At 32.6% G+C, this 19,331-nt stretch overlaps 1 protein-coding gene across 1 annotated transcript; it reads right to left on the bottom strand.

Annotated features, from left to right (window-relative positions):
* Positions 1-8,995: 8,995 nt before the first annotated feature.
* LOC131672611 (uncharacterized) lies at positions 8,996-19,096 on the bottom strand. Its single transcript, XM_058949961.1, has 9 exons — positions 19,063-19,096; positions 18,879-18,962; positions 16,446-16,562; positions 13,866-14,057; positions 13,758-13,787; positions 13,562-13,684; positions 11,161-13,017; positions 10,798-11,013; positions 8,996-9,138 (listed from the first exon to the last, which is right to left on the bottom strand). Exons 1-9 carry the CDS (start codon positions 19,094-19,096, stop codon positions 8,996-8,998), a joined length of 2,796 nt encoding a protein of 931 aa, XP_058805944.1.
* Positions 19,097-19,331: the final 235 nt, after the last annotated feature.

Below are 19,331 nucleotides of genomic sequence, written 5' to 3'. Positions count from 1 at the left end.
GTGATTTCCATTCGCACCAACATGGCGTGTTTTGTATTGATTCTATATACAGCTATTAATATGGTGGGTTTTCTTATCGATCATAATTTTCATTAGTAGTTGGAGAGAACATACGCCATCAAAAACGCGTTGCTGACTACGCAAAAAAGTGGTTTCCCATCCTTACATGTACAAACACTCAATTTCTTGACCATTAACCAGGAGATATTCCATAATCGTCACAGATATAATGTACCGATAACCATATCTCATTGAACTTTATGTTTTTGAACATTTGTAACTGGAAAAATTACCCTCTATTTTAAAACTAAAGTTATGTAAGAAATAAACAATATATGTATAGCCAGAGTCGTTTCAGGCGACTTACTCCGTACAGCTTACATTGCTGACCCGTACAAATACTCAAAATATCCACAATGATACGGACTATGATTTGTGAATGACAGACAATTTTTACCTTTAGCTATAGCTAGCTGAACATCGGTGAGTTCTAGATATATGATAGACTGGAAGTTTTTTCTTATTCTAACCTGAACACGTATAATTTACGGAAATATATATCGGGGTTAGAGTCGTTTCAGACGAATCGGATTCAAACGCCATTTCTTCAACACGCTTCGAATTTGGCAGAGTGCTTAATTAACTTCAGCGAGACTCTCGTGTTTGCAAGAAGTGATTTCCATTCGCACCAACATGGCGTGTTTTGTATTGATTCTATATACAGCTATTAATATGGTGGGTTTTCTTATCGATCATAATTTTCATTAGTAGTTGGAGAGAACATACGCCATCAAAAACGCGTTGCTGACTACGCAAAAAAGTGGTTTCCCATCCTTACATGTACAAACACTCAATTTCTTGACCATTAACCAAGAGATATTCCATAATCGTCACAGATATAATGTACCGATAACCATATCTCATTGAACTTTATCTTTTCAAACATTTGTAACTGGAAAAATTACCCGCTATTTTAAAACTAAAGTTATCTAAGAAATAAACAATATATGTATAGCCAGAGCCGTTTCAGGCGACTTACTCCGTACAGCTTACATTGCTGACCCGTACAAATACTTAAAATATCCACAATGATACCGACTATGATTTGTGAATGACAGACAATTTTTACCTTTAGCTATAGCTAGCTGAACATCGGTGAGTTCTAGATATATGATAGACTGGAAGTTTTTTCTTATTCTAACCTGAACTCGTATAATTTACGGAAATATATATCGGGGTTAGAGTCGTTTCAGACGAATCGGATTCAAACGCCATTTCTTCAACACGCTTCGAATTTGGCAGAGTGCTTAATTAACTTCAGCGAGACTCTCGTGTTTGCAAGAAGTGATTTCCATTCGCACCAACATGGCGTGTTTTGTATTGATTCTATATACAGCTATTAATATGGTGGGTTTTCTTATCGATCATAATTTTCATTAGTAGTTGGAGAGAACATACGCCATCAAAAACGCGTTGCTGACTACGCAAAAAAGTGGTTTCCCATCCTTACATGTACAAACACTCAATTTCTTGACCATTAACCAGGAGATATTCCATAATCGTCACAGATATAATGTACCGATAACCATATCTCACTGAACTTTATCTTTTCAAACATTTGTAACTGGAAAAATTACCCGCTATTTTAAAACTAAAGTTATGTAAGAAATAAACATTATATGTCTAGCCAGAGCCGTTTCAGGCGACTTACTCCGTACAGCTTACATTGCTGACCCGTACAAATACTCAAAATATCCACAATGATACGGACTATGATTTGTGAATGACAGACAATTTTTACCTTTAGCTATAGCTAGCTGAACATCGGTGAGTTCTAGATATATGATAGACTGGAAGTTTTTTCTTATTCTAACCTGAACTGGTATAATTTACGGAAATATATATCGGGGTTAGAGTCGTTTCAGACGAATCGGATTCAAACGCCATTTCTTCAACACGCTTCGAATTTGGCAGAGTGCTTAATTAACTTCAGCGAGACTTTCGTGTTTGCAAGAAGTGATTTCCATTCGCACCAACATGGCGTGTTTTGTATTGATTCTATATACAGCTATTAATATGGTGGGTTTTCTTATCGATCATAATTTTCATTAGTAGTTGGAGAGAACATACGCCATCAAAAACGCGTTGCTGACTACGCAAAAAAGTGGTTTCCCATCCTTACATGTACAAACACTCAATTTCTTGACCATTAACCAGGAGATATTCCATAATCGTCACAGATATAATGTACCGATAACCATATCTCATTGAACTTTATGTTTTTGAACATTTGTAACTGGAAAAATTACCCTCTATTTTAAAACTAAAGTTATGTAAGAAATAAACAATATATGTATAGCCAGAGTCGTTTCAGGCGACTTACTCCGTACAGCTTACATTGCTGACCCGTACAGATACTCAAAATATCCACAATGATACGGACTATGATTTGTGAATGACAGACAATTTTTACCTTTAGCTATAGCTAGCTGAACATCGGTGAGTTCTAGATATATGATAGACTGGAAGTTTTTTCTTATTCTAACCTGAACTGGTATAATTTACGGAAATTTATATCGGGGTTAGAGTCATTTCAGACGAATCGGATTCAAACGCCATTTCTTCAACACGCTTCGAATTTGGCAGAGTGCTTAATTAACTTCAGCGAGACTCTCGTGTTTGCAAGAAGTGATTTCCATTCGCACCAACATGGCGTGTTTTGTATTGATTCTATATACAGCTATTAATATGGTGGGTTTTCTTATCGATCATAATTTTCATTAGTAGTTGGAGAGAACATACGCCATCAAAAACGCGTTGCTGACTACGCAAAAAAGTGGTTTCCCATCCTTACATGTACAAACACTCAATTTCTTGACCATTAACCAGGAGATATTCCATAATCGTCACAGATATAATGTACCGATAACCATATCTCACTGAACTTTATCTTTTCAAACATTTGTAACTGGAAAAATTACCCGCTATTTTAAAACTAAAGTTATGTAAGAAATAAACATTATATGTCTAGCCAGAGCCGTTTCAGGCGACTTACTCCGTACAGCTTACATTGCTGACCCGTACAAATACTCAAAATATCCACAATGATACGGACTATGATTTGTGAATGACAGACAATTTTTACCTTTAGCTATAGCTAGCTGAACATCGGTGAGTTCTAGATATATGATAGACTGGAAGTTTTTTCTTATTCTAACCTGAACTGGTATAATTTACGGAAATATATATCGGGGTTAGAGTCGTTTCAGACGAATCGGATTCAAACGCCATTTCTTCAACACGCTTCGAATTTGGCAGAGTGCTTAATTAACTTCAGCGAGACTTTCGTGTTTGCAAGAAGTGATTTCCATTCGCACCAACATGGCGTGTTTTGTATTGATTCTATATACAGCTATTAATATGGTGGGTTTTCTTATCGATCATAATTTTCATTAGTAGTTGGAGAGAACATACGCCATCAAAAACGCGTTGCTGACTACGCAAAAAAGTGGTTTCCCATCCTTACATGTACAAACACTCAATTTCTTGACCATTAACCAGGAGATATTCCATAATCGTCACAGATATAATGTACCGATAACCATATCTCATTGAACTTTATGTTTTTGAACATTTGTAACTGGAAAAATTACCCTCTATTTTAAAACTAAAGTTATGTAAGAAATAAACAATATATGTATAGCCAGAGTCGTTTCAGGCGACTTACTCCGTACAGCTTACATTGCTGACCCGTACAGATACTCAAAATATCCACAATGATACGGACTATGATTTGTGAATGACAGACAATTTTTACCTTTAGCTATAGCTAGCTGAACATCGGTGAGTTCTAGATATATGATAGACTGGAAGTTTTTTCTTATTCTAACCTGAACTCGTATAATTTACGGAAATATATATCGGGGTTAGAGTCGTTTCAGACGAATCGGATTCAAACGCCATTTCTTCAACACGCTTCGAATTTGGCAGAGTGCTTAATTAACTTCAGCGAGACTCTCGTGTTTGCAAGAAGTGATTTCCATTCGCACCAACATGGCGTGTTTTGTATTGATTCTATATACAGCTATTAATATGGTGGGTTTTCTTATCGATCATAATTTTCATTAGTAGTTGGAGAGAACATACGCCATCAAAAACGCGTTGCTGACTACGCAAAAAAGTGGTTTCCCATCCTTACATGTACAAACACTCAATTTCTTGACCATTAACCAGGAGATATTCCATAATCGTCACAGATATAATGTACCGATAACCATATCTCACTGAACTTTATCTTTTCAAACATTTGTAACTGGAAAAATTACCCGCTATTTTAAAACTAAAGTTATGTAAGAAATAAACATTATATGTCTAGCCAGAGCCGTTTCAGGCGACTTACTCCGTACAGCTTACATTGCTGACCCGTACAAATACTCAAAATATCCACAATGATACGGACTATGATTTGTGAATGACAGACAATTTTTACCTTTAGCTATAGCTAGCTGAACATCGGTGAGTTCTAGATATATGATAGACTGGAAGTTTTTTCTTATTCTAACCTGAACTGGTATAATTTACGGAAATATATATCGGGGTTAGAGTCGTTTCAGACGAATCGGATTCAAACGCCATTTCTTCAACACGCTTCGAATTTGGCAGAGTGCTTAATTAACTTCAGCGAGACTTTCGTGTTTGCAAGAAGTGATTTCCATTCGCACCAACATGGCGTGTTTTGTATTGATTCTATATACAGCTATTAATATGGTGGGTTTTCTTATCGATCATAATTTTCATTAGTAGTTGGAGAGAACATACGCCATCAAAAACGCGTTGCTGACTACGCAAAAAAGTGGTTTCCCATCCTTACATGTACAAACACTCAATTTCTTGACCATTAACCAGGAGATATTCCATAATCGTCACAGATATAATGTACCGATAACCATATCTCATTGAACTTTATGTTTTTGAACATTTGTAACTGGAAAAATTACCCTCTATTTTAAAACTAAAGTTATGTAAGAAATAAACAATATATGTATAGCCAGAGTCGTTTCAGGCGACTTACTCCGTACAGCTTACATTGCTGACCCGTACAAATACTCAAAATATCCACAATGATACGGACTATGATTTGTGAATGACAGACAATTTTTACCTTTAGCTATAGCTAGCTGAACATCGGTGAGTTCTAGATATATGATAGACTGGAAGTTTTTTCTTATTCTAACCTGAACACGTATAATTTACGGAAATATATATCGGGGTTAGAGTCGTTTCAGACGAATCGGATTCAAACGCCATTTCTTCAACACGCTTCGAATTTGGCAGAGTGCTTAATTAACTTCAGCGAGACTCTCGTGTTTGCAAGAAGTGATTTCCATTCGCACCAACATGGCGTGTTTTGTATTGATTCTATATACAGCTATTAATATGGTGGGTTTTCTTATCGATCATAATTTTCATTAGTAGTTGGAGAGAACATACGCCATCAAAAACGCGTTGCTGACTACGCAAAAAAGTGGTTTCCCATCCTTACATGTACAAACACTCAATTTCTTGACCATTAACCAAGAGATATTCCATAATCGTCACAGATATAATGTACCGATAACCATATCTCATTGAACTTTATCTTTTCAAACATTTGTAACTGGAAAAATTACCCGCTATTTTAAAACTAAAGTTATCTAAGAAATAAACAATATATGTATAGCCAGAGTCGTTTCAGGCGACTTACTCCGTACAGCTTACATTGCTGACCCGTACAAATACTTAAAATATCCACAATGATACCGACTATGATTTGTGAATGACAGACAATTTTTACCTTTAGCTATAGCTAGCTGAACATCGGTGAGTTCTAGATATATGATAGACTGGAAGTTTTTTCTTATTCTAACCTGAACTCGTATAATTTACGGAAATATATATCGGGGTTAGAGTCGTTTCAGACGAATCGGATTCAAACGCCATTTCTTCAACACGCTTCGAATTTGGCAGAGTGCTTAATTAACTTCAGCGAGACTCTCGTGTTTGCAAGAAGTGATTTCCATTCGCACCAACATGGCGTGTTTTGTATTGATTCTATATACAGCTATTAATATGGTGGGTTTTCTTATCGATCATAATTTTCATTAGTAGTTGGAGAGAACATACGCCATCAAAAACGCGTTGCTGACTACGCAAAAAAGTGGTTTCCCATCCTTACATGTACAAACACTCAATTTCTTGACCATTAACCAGGAGATATTCCATAATCGTCACAGATATAATGTACCGATAACCATATCTCACTGAACTTTATCTTTTCAAACATTTGTAACTGGAAAAATTACCCGCTATTTTAAAACTAAAGTTATGTAAGAAATAAACATTATATGTCTAGCCAGAGCCGTTTCAGGCGACTTACTCCGTACAGCTTACATTGCTGACCCGTACAAATACTCAAAATATCCACAATGATACGGACTATGATTTGTGAATGACAGACAATTTTTACCTTTAGCTATAGCTAGCTGAACATCGGTGAGTTCTAGATATATGATAGACTGGAAGTTTTTTCTTATTCTAACCTGAACTGGTATAATTTACGGAAATATATATCGGGGTTAGAGTCGTTTCAGACGAATCGGATTCAAACGCCATTTCTTCAACACGCTTCGAATTTGGCAGAGTGCTTAATTAACTTCAGCGAGACTTTCGTGTTTGCAAGAAGTGATTTCCATTCGCACCAACATGGCGTGTTTTGTATTGATTCTATATACAGCTATTAATATGGTGGGTTTTCTTATCGATCATAATTTTCATTAGTAGTTGGAGAGAACATACGCCATCAAAAACGCGTTGCTGACTACGCAAAAAAGTGGTTTCCCATCCTTACATGTACAAACACTCAATTTCTTGACCATTAACCAGGAGATATTCCATAATCGTCACAGATATAATGTACCGATAACCATATCTCATTGAACTTTATGTTTTTGAACATTTGTAACTGGAAAAATTACCCTCTATTTTAAAACTAAAGTTATGTAAGAAATAAACAATATATGTATAGCCAGAGTCGTTTCAGGCGACTTACTCCGTACAGCTTACATTGCTGACCCGTACAGATACTCAAAATATCCACAATGATACGGACTATGATTTGTGAATGACAGACAATTTTTACCTTTAGCTATAGCTAGCTGAACATCGGTGAGTTCTAGATATATGATAGACTGGAAGTTTTTTCTTATTCTAACCTGAACTGGTATAATTTACGGAAATTTATATCGGGGTTAGAGTCATTTCAGACGAATCGGATTCAAACGCCATTTCTTCAACACGCTTCGAATTTGGCAGAGTGCTTAATTAACTTCAGCGAGACTCTCGTGTTTGCAAGAAGTGATTTCCATTCGCACCAACATGGCGTGTTTTGTATTGATTCTATATACAGCTATTAATATGGTGGGTTTTCTTATCGATCATAATTTTCATTAGTAGTTGGAGAGAACATACGCCATCAAAAACGCGTTGCTGACTACGCAAAAAAGTGGTTTCCCATCCTTACATGTACAAACACTCAATTTCTTGACCATTAACCAGGAGATATTCCATAATCGTCACAGATATAATGTACCGATAACCATATCTCACTGAACTTTATCTTTTCAAACATTTGTAACTGGAAAAATTACCCGCTATTTTAAAACTAAAGTTATGTAAGAAATAAACATTATATGTCTAGCCAGAGCCGTTTCAGGCGACTTACTCCGTACAGCTTACATTGCTGACCCGTACAAATACTCAAAATATCCACAATGATACGGACTATGATTTGTGAATGACAGACAATTTTTACCTTTAGCTATAGCTAGCTGAACATCGGTGAGTTCTAGATATATGATAGACTGGAAGTTTTTTCTTATTCTAACCTGAACTGGTATAATTTACGGAAATATATATCGGGGTTAGAGTCGTTTCAGACGAATCGGATTCAAACGCCATTTCTTCAACACGCTTCGAATTTGGCAGAGTGCTTAATTAACTTCAGCGAGACTTTCGTGTTTGCAAGAAGTGATTTCCATTCGCACCAACATGGCGTGTTTTGTATTGATTCTATATACAGCTATTAATATGGTGGGTTTTCTTATCGATCATAATTTTCATTAGTAGTTGGAGAGAACATACGCCATCAAAAACGCGTTGCTGACTACGCAAAAAAGTGGTTTCCCATCCTTACATGTACAAACACTCAATTTCTTGACCATTAACCAGGAGATATTCCATAATCGTCACAGATATAATGTACCGATAACCATATCTCATTGAACTTTATGTTTTTGAACATTTGTAACTGGAAAAATTACCCTCTATTTTAAAACTAAAGTTATGTAAGAAATAAACAATATATGTATAGCCAGAGTCGTTTCAGGCGACTTACTCCGTACAGCTTACATTGCTGACCCGTACAAATACTCAAAATATCCACAATAATACCGACTATGATTTGTGAATGACAGACAATTTTTACCTTTAGCTATAGCTAGCTGAACATCGGTGAGTTCTAGATATATGATAGACTGTAAGTTTTTCCTTATTCTAACCTGAACTGGTATAATTTACGGAAATATATATCGGGGTTAGAGTCGTTTCAGACGAATCGGATCCAAACGCCATTTCTTCAACACGCTTCGAATTTGGCAGAGTGCTTAGTTAACTTCAGCGAGACTCTCATATTGAATATGAAATTTTCCATTCCCTATTTTCAAGCTATACTAGTTTTTTAAATATATATCTGGCTAGAGTCGTTTCCTACGACACATTGTCAAGTGCCGTTTTTATTATTTACCTTTATTGTGCTGAAGCTATTTTCGTAGAATTAATAAAGTATGAGTGTTATGGAAAAGCGTGATGTTCGTTAACTCGAAAATACATGTATCAAACGCGATCAAATGAGCCTAAAGTTGTATAAGTATTGTGGTGAATAGCAAGGCATAAGCGTTGTTCAAATATTTTGACTTGTGTCCAGCAATATGGAGCATAAGACAACAAGATCTTTTGCTAGTAGTTCTTTTTCTGAACTTCTCTTCAGTTTTAGTTTCTTCTGTATGAGTGTTACCGATGAGGTTATACCGCTCTGATGGGAGGCTGTAAGAACAATGGCATATTGACTTCGAGAAGTTTATAAGAAATAGATATCGGATCACGCAATAAAATGTAAATGATTAGTTGAAAATTAATGATAATTCAAGACATCTATTGATATCTGTTTTTTGGTAGTGGTAGAAAAATAACTTCTATAATTTTCGTGTTAGTTTATAAAATGAGTGACATATATATATACTATTGTAGTATAATTACAGATCGATTCAAAGGTACTTATTGAAATTGACTTTTCTTGTATTTTTAAGTATATTTGGTCGTGGAGATTACATATATTCAATTAACCGAGGAATAAATGGTTAAGAAGTTTATATTTTTATTTATATTTCACGTGTTATAACGAACGGGAATGATCCTCGTTATATGTCTTTAGCTTTCATTGCATAAATATATTTTTTATAATTATTGTATTTCTGTATGTTCTTGTAAGGAGTACTTCTGCGCCGCGGAGGATTATGTAAGTTGAGGAAGAGAGAAAGAGACAATCTTGTTTTAGTTTATTTATAAATACTCACAAATAGAGAAACACAATTTGCGTTATAAGAATGTGTTAATATTTATTATATCATAAAAACGTAGAAAATTTAAAGTCTAATAACATCTGCGTGATAATCATATTTCACATATCTCTTTGAAAAACTAAATAAAAGTACATTTTAAACGTAAATAATTAACGTACAAATTATCGCCTCAGTCAGTATGAGGATTTTACAAGTGTGTTTCTTACACATTTTTAGATCTTTTCAATTAGAATAATAAATAATAATTTATGTTATATGATTAGTTAAAATCTTTGAAAAAGCGAAAAAGTACATTTTTAATGTACATAAAATAAATGTTATAGAGTTTTACATTATGTTTTGATTCTCTCAGTTGAATACAATCTGTTATATGTCAACTTAAACTATATAAACAAAATCAATAATAAAATAAATATTATAAAATAAAAATAGTAATATTAGTCAGTAGAGGACATTTTATGTGCCTCTTTCACACATTTTTGAATACGTCGAACTGAATAATCTCTGTAAAAGGACGACTCCATTGCTTTCAGACAGTCTTTTTCGGTAGGTATAGTTTTTTTTTTTATGTGGTGCTCAAACGTTTCATAAATTTTAGATGGTACCATGTTTCTCTTTGAACTTGAATTATTGTTTACACATTCTTCTGTAGATATCTGTTTTCTTAACGAATGGATACATGTTCGCGTTGAAGCAACATCTCGGTTGAAAAATATTTGCTGATTTTCGCGGAGCATTTTTGAAATTTTCGAGCCACATATCTTCAATTTGCTATCTATTATTTCATTTCTAAAATAATTTTGTATGATTTCAAGTTCTTCCTTTTGCCACCTACGTTTACTTAATTCTGAAATAGTACAATGAAACACTGTTAATAAAATCCCTTCACTTAAGAAGATTTAATAGTATCTTAATAAATTCAAAAATTTTAGTAGAATCAGATGATTCATATGATAAAAAATCTTTCTTATCATTAACAAAATAATAGATTGCAAAATTTACTTCCGTTAGGGAAATTAACAATGAGTAATATATTTAGATTCCAAACTAATACAAGAATACAAAGTCGTACATTAACTAATTTATATGGAATATAAATATTTAAAAAGTATGACGGTCTTACGTTTAGTTTTACCAGATCCTGAAGATTTTGAAGACTGACGGACAACTGGTAATGATATTTCAAGTGCAGAATCTAACGTGGAAGAATTATCACAAGTAACTTTTGTTACTGAATTGATTTTAGTTTTCTCAATGTTTTTTATTATTTGTTCAACTTCTTTGTCGGTAGTCAAATCTAACTGTGATTTTGCAGATATTTTTAAACTATTGGTTGCATCTGAAAATTTAATATATAAAGTTTTTATATTTTATTTATATGATTTCTCGTAAAATGAAACAAAAGATGCTTCAAAAGTAAAACAAAAGCAACAATGTAAGTTATCAATCTTCGATAGTAAATTTAGTGTCATCAAGAATTAGTTACCTTCGTTTTCTGTCATACCCATTTCCAATAATTTGGAAATTTGAGTAACGACGTGAACGATCTGTGGCTGTCGGTATACCTGCTTATGGATGTCTAAGCGGTGACCCAAGAAATTAGCTAGTTCTTCGTAATCGCGTTCTGATAAATTTAATAAAGCACATAACGTTGCTATGTGTTTACGCATCGCAGTTCCTCGAAGACTTTCCGGATGCTCTGCTCCGCATTGCTCAGAATATCTGCGTATTATTCCACAGGGTTCGGGAACTTTAAACTCCTCAACTAAATTTGAACTAGGTAAACCGAAAACATACGGATTTTCTTTAGGAACTCCAGCAATATTTCTAAATGAGTAAAATAATTCGTAGCACTCTTCATCTTCTGATGAAAGTAGTAGTGAAACTATACGAGATCGCTTTGCTAGTGTATATACGTGCTTATATGTTTTGCCCAATAACTGACTTTCATTATCTAGTTTATTATAAACTTCTGGCATGGTTTCTACAATACTTTTTTTTTTGTTATAGTAGCGTGTTTCAAAATACGCCATGTCGCCGACACGCTTGCGATTAAAAATGAGCGAAATTAATAGCTGGCTTTCGCCAAGCTGTTCCCAAGCTTTTTTCGTAAAGCCGTCCTTTTCTAAAGACTCCCGAGCTTCTTTTCTCATCTTTAGAGCATACGTATAAAACCTTGTTACATCTTCCGAACTAGTTTCTAACACTTCTTTGTCAGCTACATGCCTCACTGTAGACTGTGAAGCTTTTTTCGTTAAGGAACTTCTTATATCTACTTCAAATCTATTTTGAAATGAAATGCATTTATTTTTTTTCTTTTCAAGACTTCTTACGATTTCTAGATTACTTTCGTTTAATTCAAGTTGTTCGTTCAAATAATCTAATTGTAATTTTATTAAATCATCAGTAAAACTGGCAAGTTGTGTTGCATTTGAAGGGTGCTGGTAGATACCAGTAGTTGCTTTGCCTGCTACTGCCTCTATTGCTGCTTCATATTTTGCTGAAGTATTTAAGGTAAATGCGTCTCCTAACTCCTGAATATCGTCACATAAAAGAAGTAACTCTTCTGTCATACGTCCAATTAATCGAGCCTCTTGTCGTATTTGTGTTAACATGGAACGTTTCCTAATAGCATTTTCGTACTTTTTTAAACGCATATTTACATATAAGATGATTAAACGGTCTTTCAAAAGTACATCTCCTATAGAATCTGATCTCAAAGCACACATCAATTTGGCAGTCTCTTCGGTAGCACAAACATGAATTTTCAGATTCGATCCTTTAATATAAGTTTTCAAATTAACATTTCCTTTGAGTTTGTCTTGATTAATACACTTTTTAACATGTGTAGCTAATCTTTTACGAATATATGAGCCGTGACAATTGGGGCATTTTGCATAATCACTCGGCTTAACTTCTTTTTTAACGACTTCTTTTTCATTTGCCGTGTTATTTACTATAACTTTATTTTCATCTCCATTTTTATTTTGCTCTTGCAGTTTCGCGTTATCTTCAATCACTTTTTTAGGCTGTCTTTTACCTGCCAAAGGAATTCTACAAACCTCTAAATTATCAGAGATTTCGTTTCGATAATCGCGTCCTCTGTTTAGTAACATTTTCAATAACCAAAAACGTTCAAGTGACTTTGGTTTCATACCGATAAATTCTTTTACTTCGGGTTCATCAGAATGCATGGCCTCAAGATGTGGTGGCAATTTAACAAAATTCTTATGGCAGAAGGGACATGTATAAGTCCCTGAACTTTTTTTAATTTCATTCAATTCTTTAGATTTGTTTGTTAGGCTTCGTCGCTTCAAGATTTTAGATAAATTTAAATCTATCACTAAAAATTATATGATTGTTTAATAATAATAATAGATATTATAAAAATGGAAATTTATAGTGATACTAACAATGTAAATGATGAATGGATTATGAGAACACTGAATTGAATATTATAAATGAAATTATAAGTTAAGTAAATTCCCCAAAAATATACCAAATGAAATATTTTTTAAAAAATGTTAAGGTGATTCCCGTTCTTTCGACTACTGTTGTCAAGAAATAGATATCTCTTTAAAAATGAAATTTAACTTTGAAATAAACTCGGAGGTCACGTGGAAGGTCAAATTTAAAGAAACCAATGGATTTCTCGTAAAAAGTTAGAAAAAGAATTTACTGTTGAGAAAAATATTTGACTTGGAAAGTTTCTGGGAGTATCCATATTTTTTGGATACCCTACATATGTAGACTAAGAATTTATTCGCTTTTTTTACTAATGTCAGTTTTCATAATATGTTGATCTATTGTTCAACTAATGACTTATTTTATAATTCAGATATTTCTAATGAAGTTGAGAAACATAAACAAAAAAATCTTTCAATTACCTTTTCGAGTGGATGATTTACAAGCTGAATCTAGTGGCGATTGTGACTTTGAATTTGGTACGACGTTCTCTATGTTATTGTCATCGTTTTCTTCATAATCTTCCATGTCACTTTCATCATGTTCTAATGAATAAAAAGATATATATATATATATACAGTAATAACGTGTCATTTGAAAACAATTAATTGATAATACCTGAAGGCTCGTATGATCTATCTCTTGGATCTAAAAAAATGAATGTCGAATTATAATTATCTAGAAGCGAAAATAAATCATAAAATACTTATGGATTGTATTTATTACCATCGCCATCTTCGTCATCACTCTCAATTTTTCTTCGCTTAAATGGCCGGTTTTTGATTGCTTCTTCTGGTGAATCATTATTTTTTTCAGAATTTACAGCATCGTTTCCAACATTGCAAGTATTTTCTTCTAATGATACTAAACTATTTGAAGTATACAACCTCTTCTTAATTTTGTTTGTTATGCCGTCATCTAAATGGAAATTATTAAAATTTTTTATATAATCATATGACTATTTGTATTTAAGTAAAGTGTCAAATGTCAAAAAATAAAATTTTTTTAAAAATGATGCATGTATAGCAGGAATTGATATGATTTTTCTCTATTACCATTAAAATATTAGTCACTAGAAAAAGTCAAGCTTTAAACATTATCTTGGCGGGTTTGATTTTTAATTACAAAGAAATATCATTAATTATTAAATAATGAACCTTTAGTAAAATTTCATACTGAGTGGACGTAGTTATATATGCCTAAGTACGAGAAACTAATACAGAAATTGAAAGTGATACACAAGTTAATATTGGTAGTAGTTGTCGCGCTAATCGTATCATCTTTCATTCAGTATTTATGTGTAACTAAGCACAAGCAAATTCAGAAGTGAAATTAAAATCCAAGCCGAAATGACATACAAATGGATCTCATGCCATCAAAAAATGAAAAAAAAGCTGGTAAGAGGTAGGTGGTAAACGGCTGAGGCATAGTTCATAAATAGTAATCAAAAGCCCAAACGTTTTACGTACAGACGCCACACCAACTGTAACTGTCTACCAATTTGAACTGTTGAGAGATTAAAGAAAGAGAAAGATGTCAAAATGAAGAGGACATAGTTTAGACATTCAAATCTCCATCGATTTATGTAGAGAAAGTGGAAAATATCAGACCTTTCTAAGAATTACTTAATAGTATAGGTAATAATAGCTATACTTATCATACTAATATTCATAGAATATTATAAATGCCCAACGCCACTTTTCACAATGCAACTGGTTATTCGCAACAACAACTTAAAAATATTAAAGATAAACAAGCTATTCAATACTGTAGAAAGAATATAAATCCAATCAAGTGTCAAATAAACAATGCACACTACCGAGCGACAGTCAGGGAGCGATGTAAATCGTAGCTAGTAATAGAATTAACAAGCTAAGCAGTAAATTCTAATTTTATATACGCTCAAGGTGCGGCAGATAAACAAACAGATTCTATTCAAATTTAATAACCGGTACTGCTTACCAACTAGTACCAAATGAAGTAAATCGTGACAATAAGCTAGAAATAATGATTGAAAATCTCATGGATGAAATGGAGACGATGTTGATTCTATTGAGAGCTCTGATTAACAAAATACCAAAATAAATGATAAATTCAAAATAGCTATTTCAAGTGCTAACGGATTGAGTCAATGAAAACTAGAAATTGAAAATTATCTCACTCGTAAAGAAATAGATGTGATCATAAAAACCTCTTTTTAGAAGTAAGCATTATTTTAAAAACTTAAATTATATTGGTTATCAGTCTGATAATCTTGGCAATGAAGCTCATGGAGGCACTGCTATCAGAATCGTACGTAACTAACATTAACTTCAGAATTTAAGTCGTTGATTACATTACAAATAAATTCTCAATCAAGGCAGGTATTCCACAAGGAAGTGGCCTGTATCCCATTTTATATACAAGTCTACACAGTCAATATTCAAGTGAGGTGAAATATCACAACAAGAACATATGCAGACAATTCAGCACGGTTGACCACAGAAGAAGAATGCAATGAAACCTTCTTTACTATACAGATATTTCATTAAGATTCAAATTTGGCTAAAAACTGAAAAATAAGAGCGAATGAGAGAGAACAAATGTAATAACGTAACGATCACATTTAAAAAAAACCATTCCGCTGGTCTCTTTATGGACGGTAAAAATATTGCTCAAAGTAACCAATCAGAATATCGAGGAATGCATCGTATTCTAAATTAAAGGGATTATTAAGACAACAAAAACAGCTAAATCTTAAACTTAGAAAAATGTATTAATTGATTCGAGAAAATCTCAACTTATTCTTGAAAATAAACTTCTTGTGTACCGATCAATTTTCAGACTAGTATCGATTCCAATTTGAGACCCTCGAGATCCTCGCTAACGTACCTTGGTTTATCCCTAAGAAAATTATTAAAAAAGATCTTTAATTCTAACAAAGAAAGAAGAAATGATATCGATTTTCAAGAAATACAAAAATGAGTTACAAATCAGCTCAGAACTCGTATTGTATACGAAAATATTTGTAACCCTTGTGTAAAGAAGTATAAGTAACTCATCTAGTTTTCTTGATAATATTAATTAATGGTTTAACCAATTAAGTCGAGAACAAGTCTGCCCATGGGAAGAATACGCTGTTCATGTTTGCAAGATGATTGATATTCTATTTTTTTAGAAATTTTCATGCTTTAAAACCTATTTTACTTATTTTAGAGAGATTTTTTTATTAAAACTTACTAACACCATATAAATCAATATTTATTTTAAATGTTTGGAAATAAGTTCTTAATCTATATGAATAATATTATAAACTTTTGCGCTTACACTTTCTTGATGGTGTCTCCTGATTGGTTGACTTAACCATAACATTCATATTTTCCTTATCTGGAGCATCAGTTTCTGAAGGCAGAACCTTTGAGCAATAATCATGAAATAGTAGAGCTGTAATTGGATCCAAGAATATTTGGTTATTAATTGCTCAATATATTGAAAATACTAAAAGAATGGATTAACATTTTCATTTCTCAACAAATGTTATACTATTTAAATCATATTTTCTAGCTTAATAATATTAGATTTATAATAAATCAAAGATTATAAGAACAATTCTGATAACGTTTATGGTATAATTTCATAAACATTATTTACTGAAAAATATACTATTACAATTCTAACAATAAAAAATTGTATACAATTCATTTTAATAATAAAATATAAGATTAAATTTTTTCACTAAAATAATGGTAATAACAACTATTTCACAGTATTTGAGCAGAAAATAAAAAACATTCTAATTTTCAATAGATAAGAACAGACGTTTCCATGTGAACGATTAAATTTAATTGTAAGTTTGAAGTGAAAGTTACCATGGGCTATGTTCCACTTTGTATCCGTAAACCCAATCGAAAATGCATATGTTCCTACATGCCCACTTTCCTTTAAGAATAAGGAAACGAAATGGAACGCAGCTACGTTTCAGAATGTTCAAGACGTTCTATTAAAAAAATGAATACAAATTCATAACTTTTATTATACAGGGTCTCCAAAAAGTAACAAAATACTCAAAAAATTGTCCAGACAAAGTAACTTTCCAAAATGATCAAGGTTATACTTGAAGCAACTTTTTACCGGGAATCCATTGGTGACGTTAAATGTGACCTTGAGTATGATCTGTAATGGCATTCGAAAGAGAGGAAAATTTTACGTTCAAAAATGTACTCAGGTCAACTTCATTATTTCCAGCAAAGGTCTGAAACTATACAAGACTATACTCAACCGACAGAGGGTCAAAGTTATTAGGTTATCGAGTTATTGGTTTATCGATGACTTATGATCCGAACACATTTCTGGACGTAAAATTTCCCGCTCTTTCGAATACCGTTGTCAAAAATAGGGTTCCATTTGAAAGGACAAAGCTAACCTTGAAAGAACCTTGGAGGTCATGCTCAAGGATATATTTAAGGTCACCAATGAATTCTTGGTGACAATGACTTTGTCTGGACAATTGTTTGGGTATTGTTTGGACACTCTGTATAGTTCATTCAATAATAAACGTTAAAATTAGATTTCAAAAGTATCTGACACAGGGTATTTTATTTTATTCAGTCCACGAGAATAAATTCTAGATTTGACTTTTCTAGAAAATAAATTTTAGACCAAAGCTGTTAGGTTTAAGGGTAGACATCTAATGATGATCTTAAAAATTACCTTGAGCTCAACCTTTAAGGTTTTCTCAAGGTCAATTGTTTTTTTAATAAGAAGCTACACTTTCTACATCGGATATGGAAAGAGTGGAAAAGTAATAGGCAAAATAATATATTGGAGTTTTTTTCTGACCTCGACAAAGTCGATTATAAGACAATGCTCAAAAAACGTGCGGTAGCTGTTCATCTGAGTTTTCTGATAATATCAACGTTTTAAAACTACATTTATACGAAAGATCAATTTGAAATGTGACAATGACCTTATAAATTCTATTCTTTAGATTATTTTCAAGGTCACTGAAATAAGAGTTATTTCTTGAATCGGAATGTATTATTTTAACATCGGCTCTAAAAAATAAAGAAAATATAAAGCGTTAATATGTATCAATGACTTTGATCTTCAAATCAACATTCAAATACATTTGAAGATCTCATTTTTCTAGTTCAAAGCTTACTGCCTCAAGCTTATAATTTCTAAATACTCAAACCCTAAATTCACAAAATTAAATGTTCCGATTCAAGAAACAACTCTTATTTCAATAATCTTGAAAGTGACTTCAATATCATCATTTATAAGGTCATTGTCATATTTCAAATCGATCTTTCTCATAAATGTACCTTCAAAACGTTTAGACTGTCAGAAAACTAAGATGAACAGTTACCGCACGGTTTTTGAGCATTGACTTTCAATCAACCTTGTCGAGGTCAGAAAAAAACTCCCAATATATTATTTTAAACGTAAACTTTTCCGCTCTTTATTGAAATTCTAATACTCGAACAATATGTAAATCAATTTAATAAGAAATTTCAGAGCATTCACTACGGGTGAAAAACTTTCAATTTATTGTTGCAACGTTTCGAAGACTTTATTAAATTGTCTCCCTTATCAGGCTACAAAAAACAGTAATTAACGAATTGAACATATATGTTATCCAAGTAAGTAATAAAACGACAATAACACAACGCTGAATTCACCAACACTAAATAAAATAAAACCCTGTATAGCGAAGTTATAACAATTTTTTAATAAAAATTAAATGAAATATGATCTTACCACCTTCCATAACTGTTGAATTTAACGCTGTTATAGGACCATTTAGGGAACAGTTTTCTAATTCAAGTGAACTTTCATCCATTTCTGTAATAATATTATTATTTTTAACCATTAAACAGTACGCTATTCAAGATATAATTAAAAAAAAGCTAGTTTCTGATTTATAATGAGAATTATAGCTTACGTCTAAACACCGATGGTACATTATCAGGAATCATTGCTTGGTATGGTATATCAAAACTGTTTGTAATGGAAGGGCTAGAGGTGGTATTTGTGACGAATGATAAATCATTTTCCTCCAAGTAATTTTTCTTTTTTTCAATATCAAGACGGGTGTTTTCTTTTTCTAAAATAAAATAAATATAATGCTATAATATCTTTCAGAATATTTACGAATATTACTTTATTAAACTTATTCGAATAATTGATTAGCATATTACTATTATAACTATT

Source organism: Phymastichus coffea, unplaced genomic scaffold (assembly GCF_024137745.1).
Source record: "Phymastichus coffea isolate CEN01 unplaced genomic scaffold, Cenicafe_Pcof_1.1 PCOF00012, whole genome shotgun sequence".
NCBI lineage: Eukaryota > Metazoa > Arthropoda > Insecta > Hymenoptera > Eulophidae > Phymastichus > Phymastichus coffea.
This window is presented reverse-complemented; position numbering and strand designations above follow the sequence as displayed.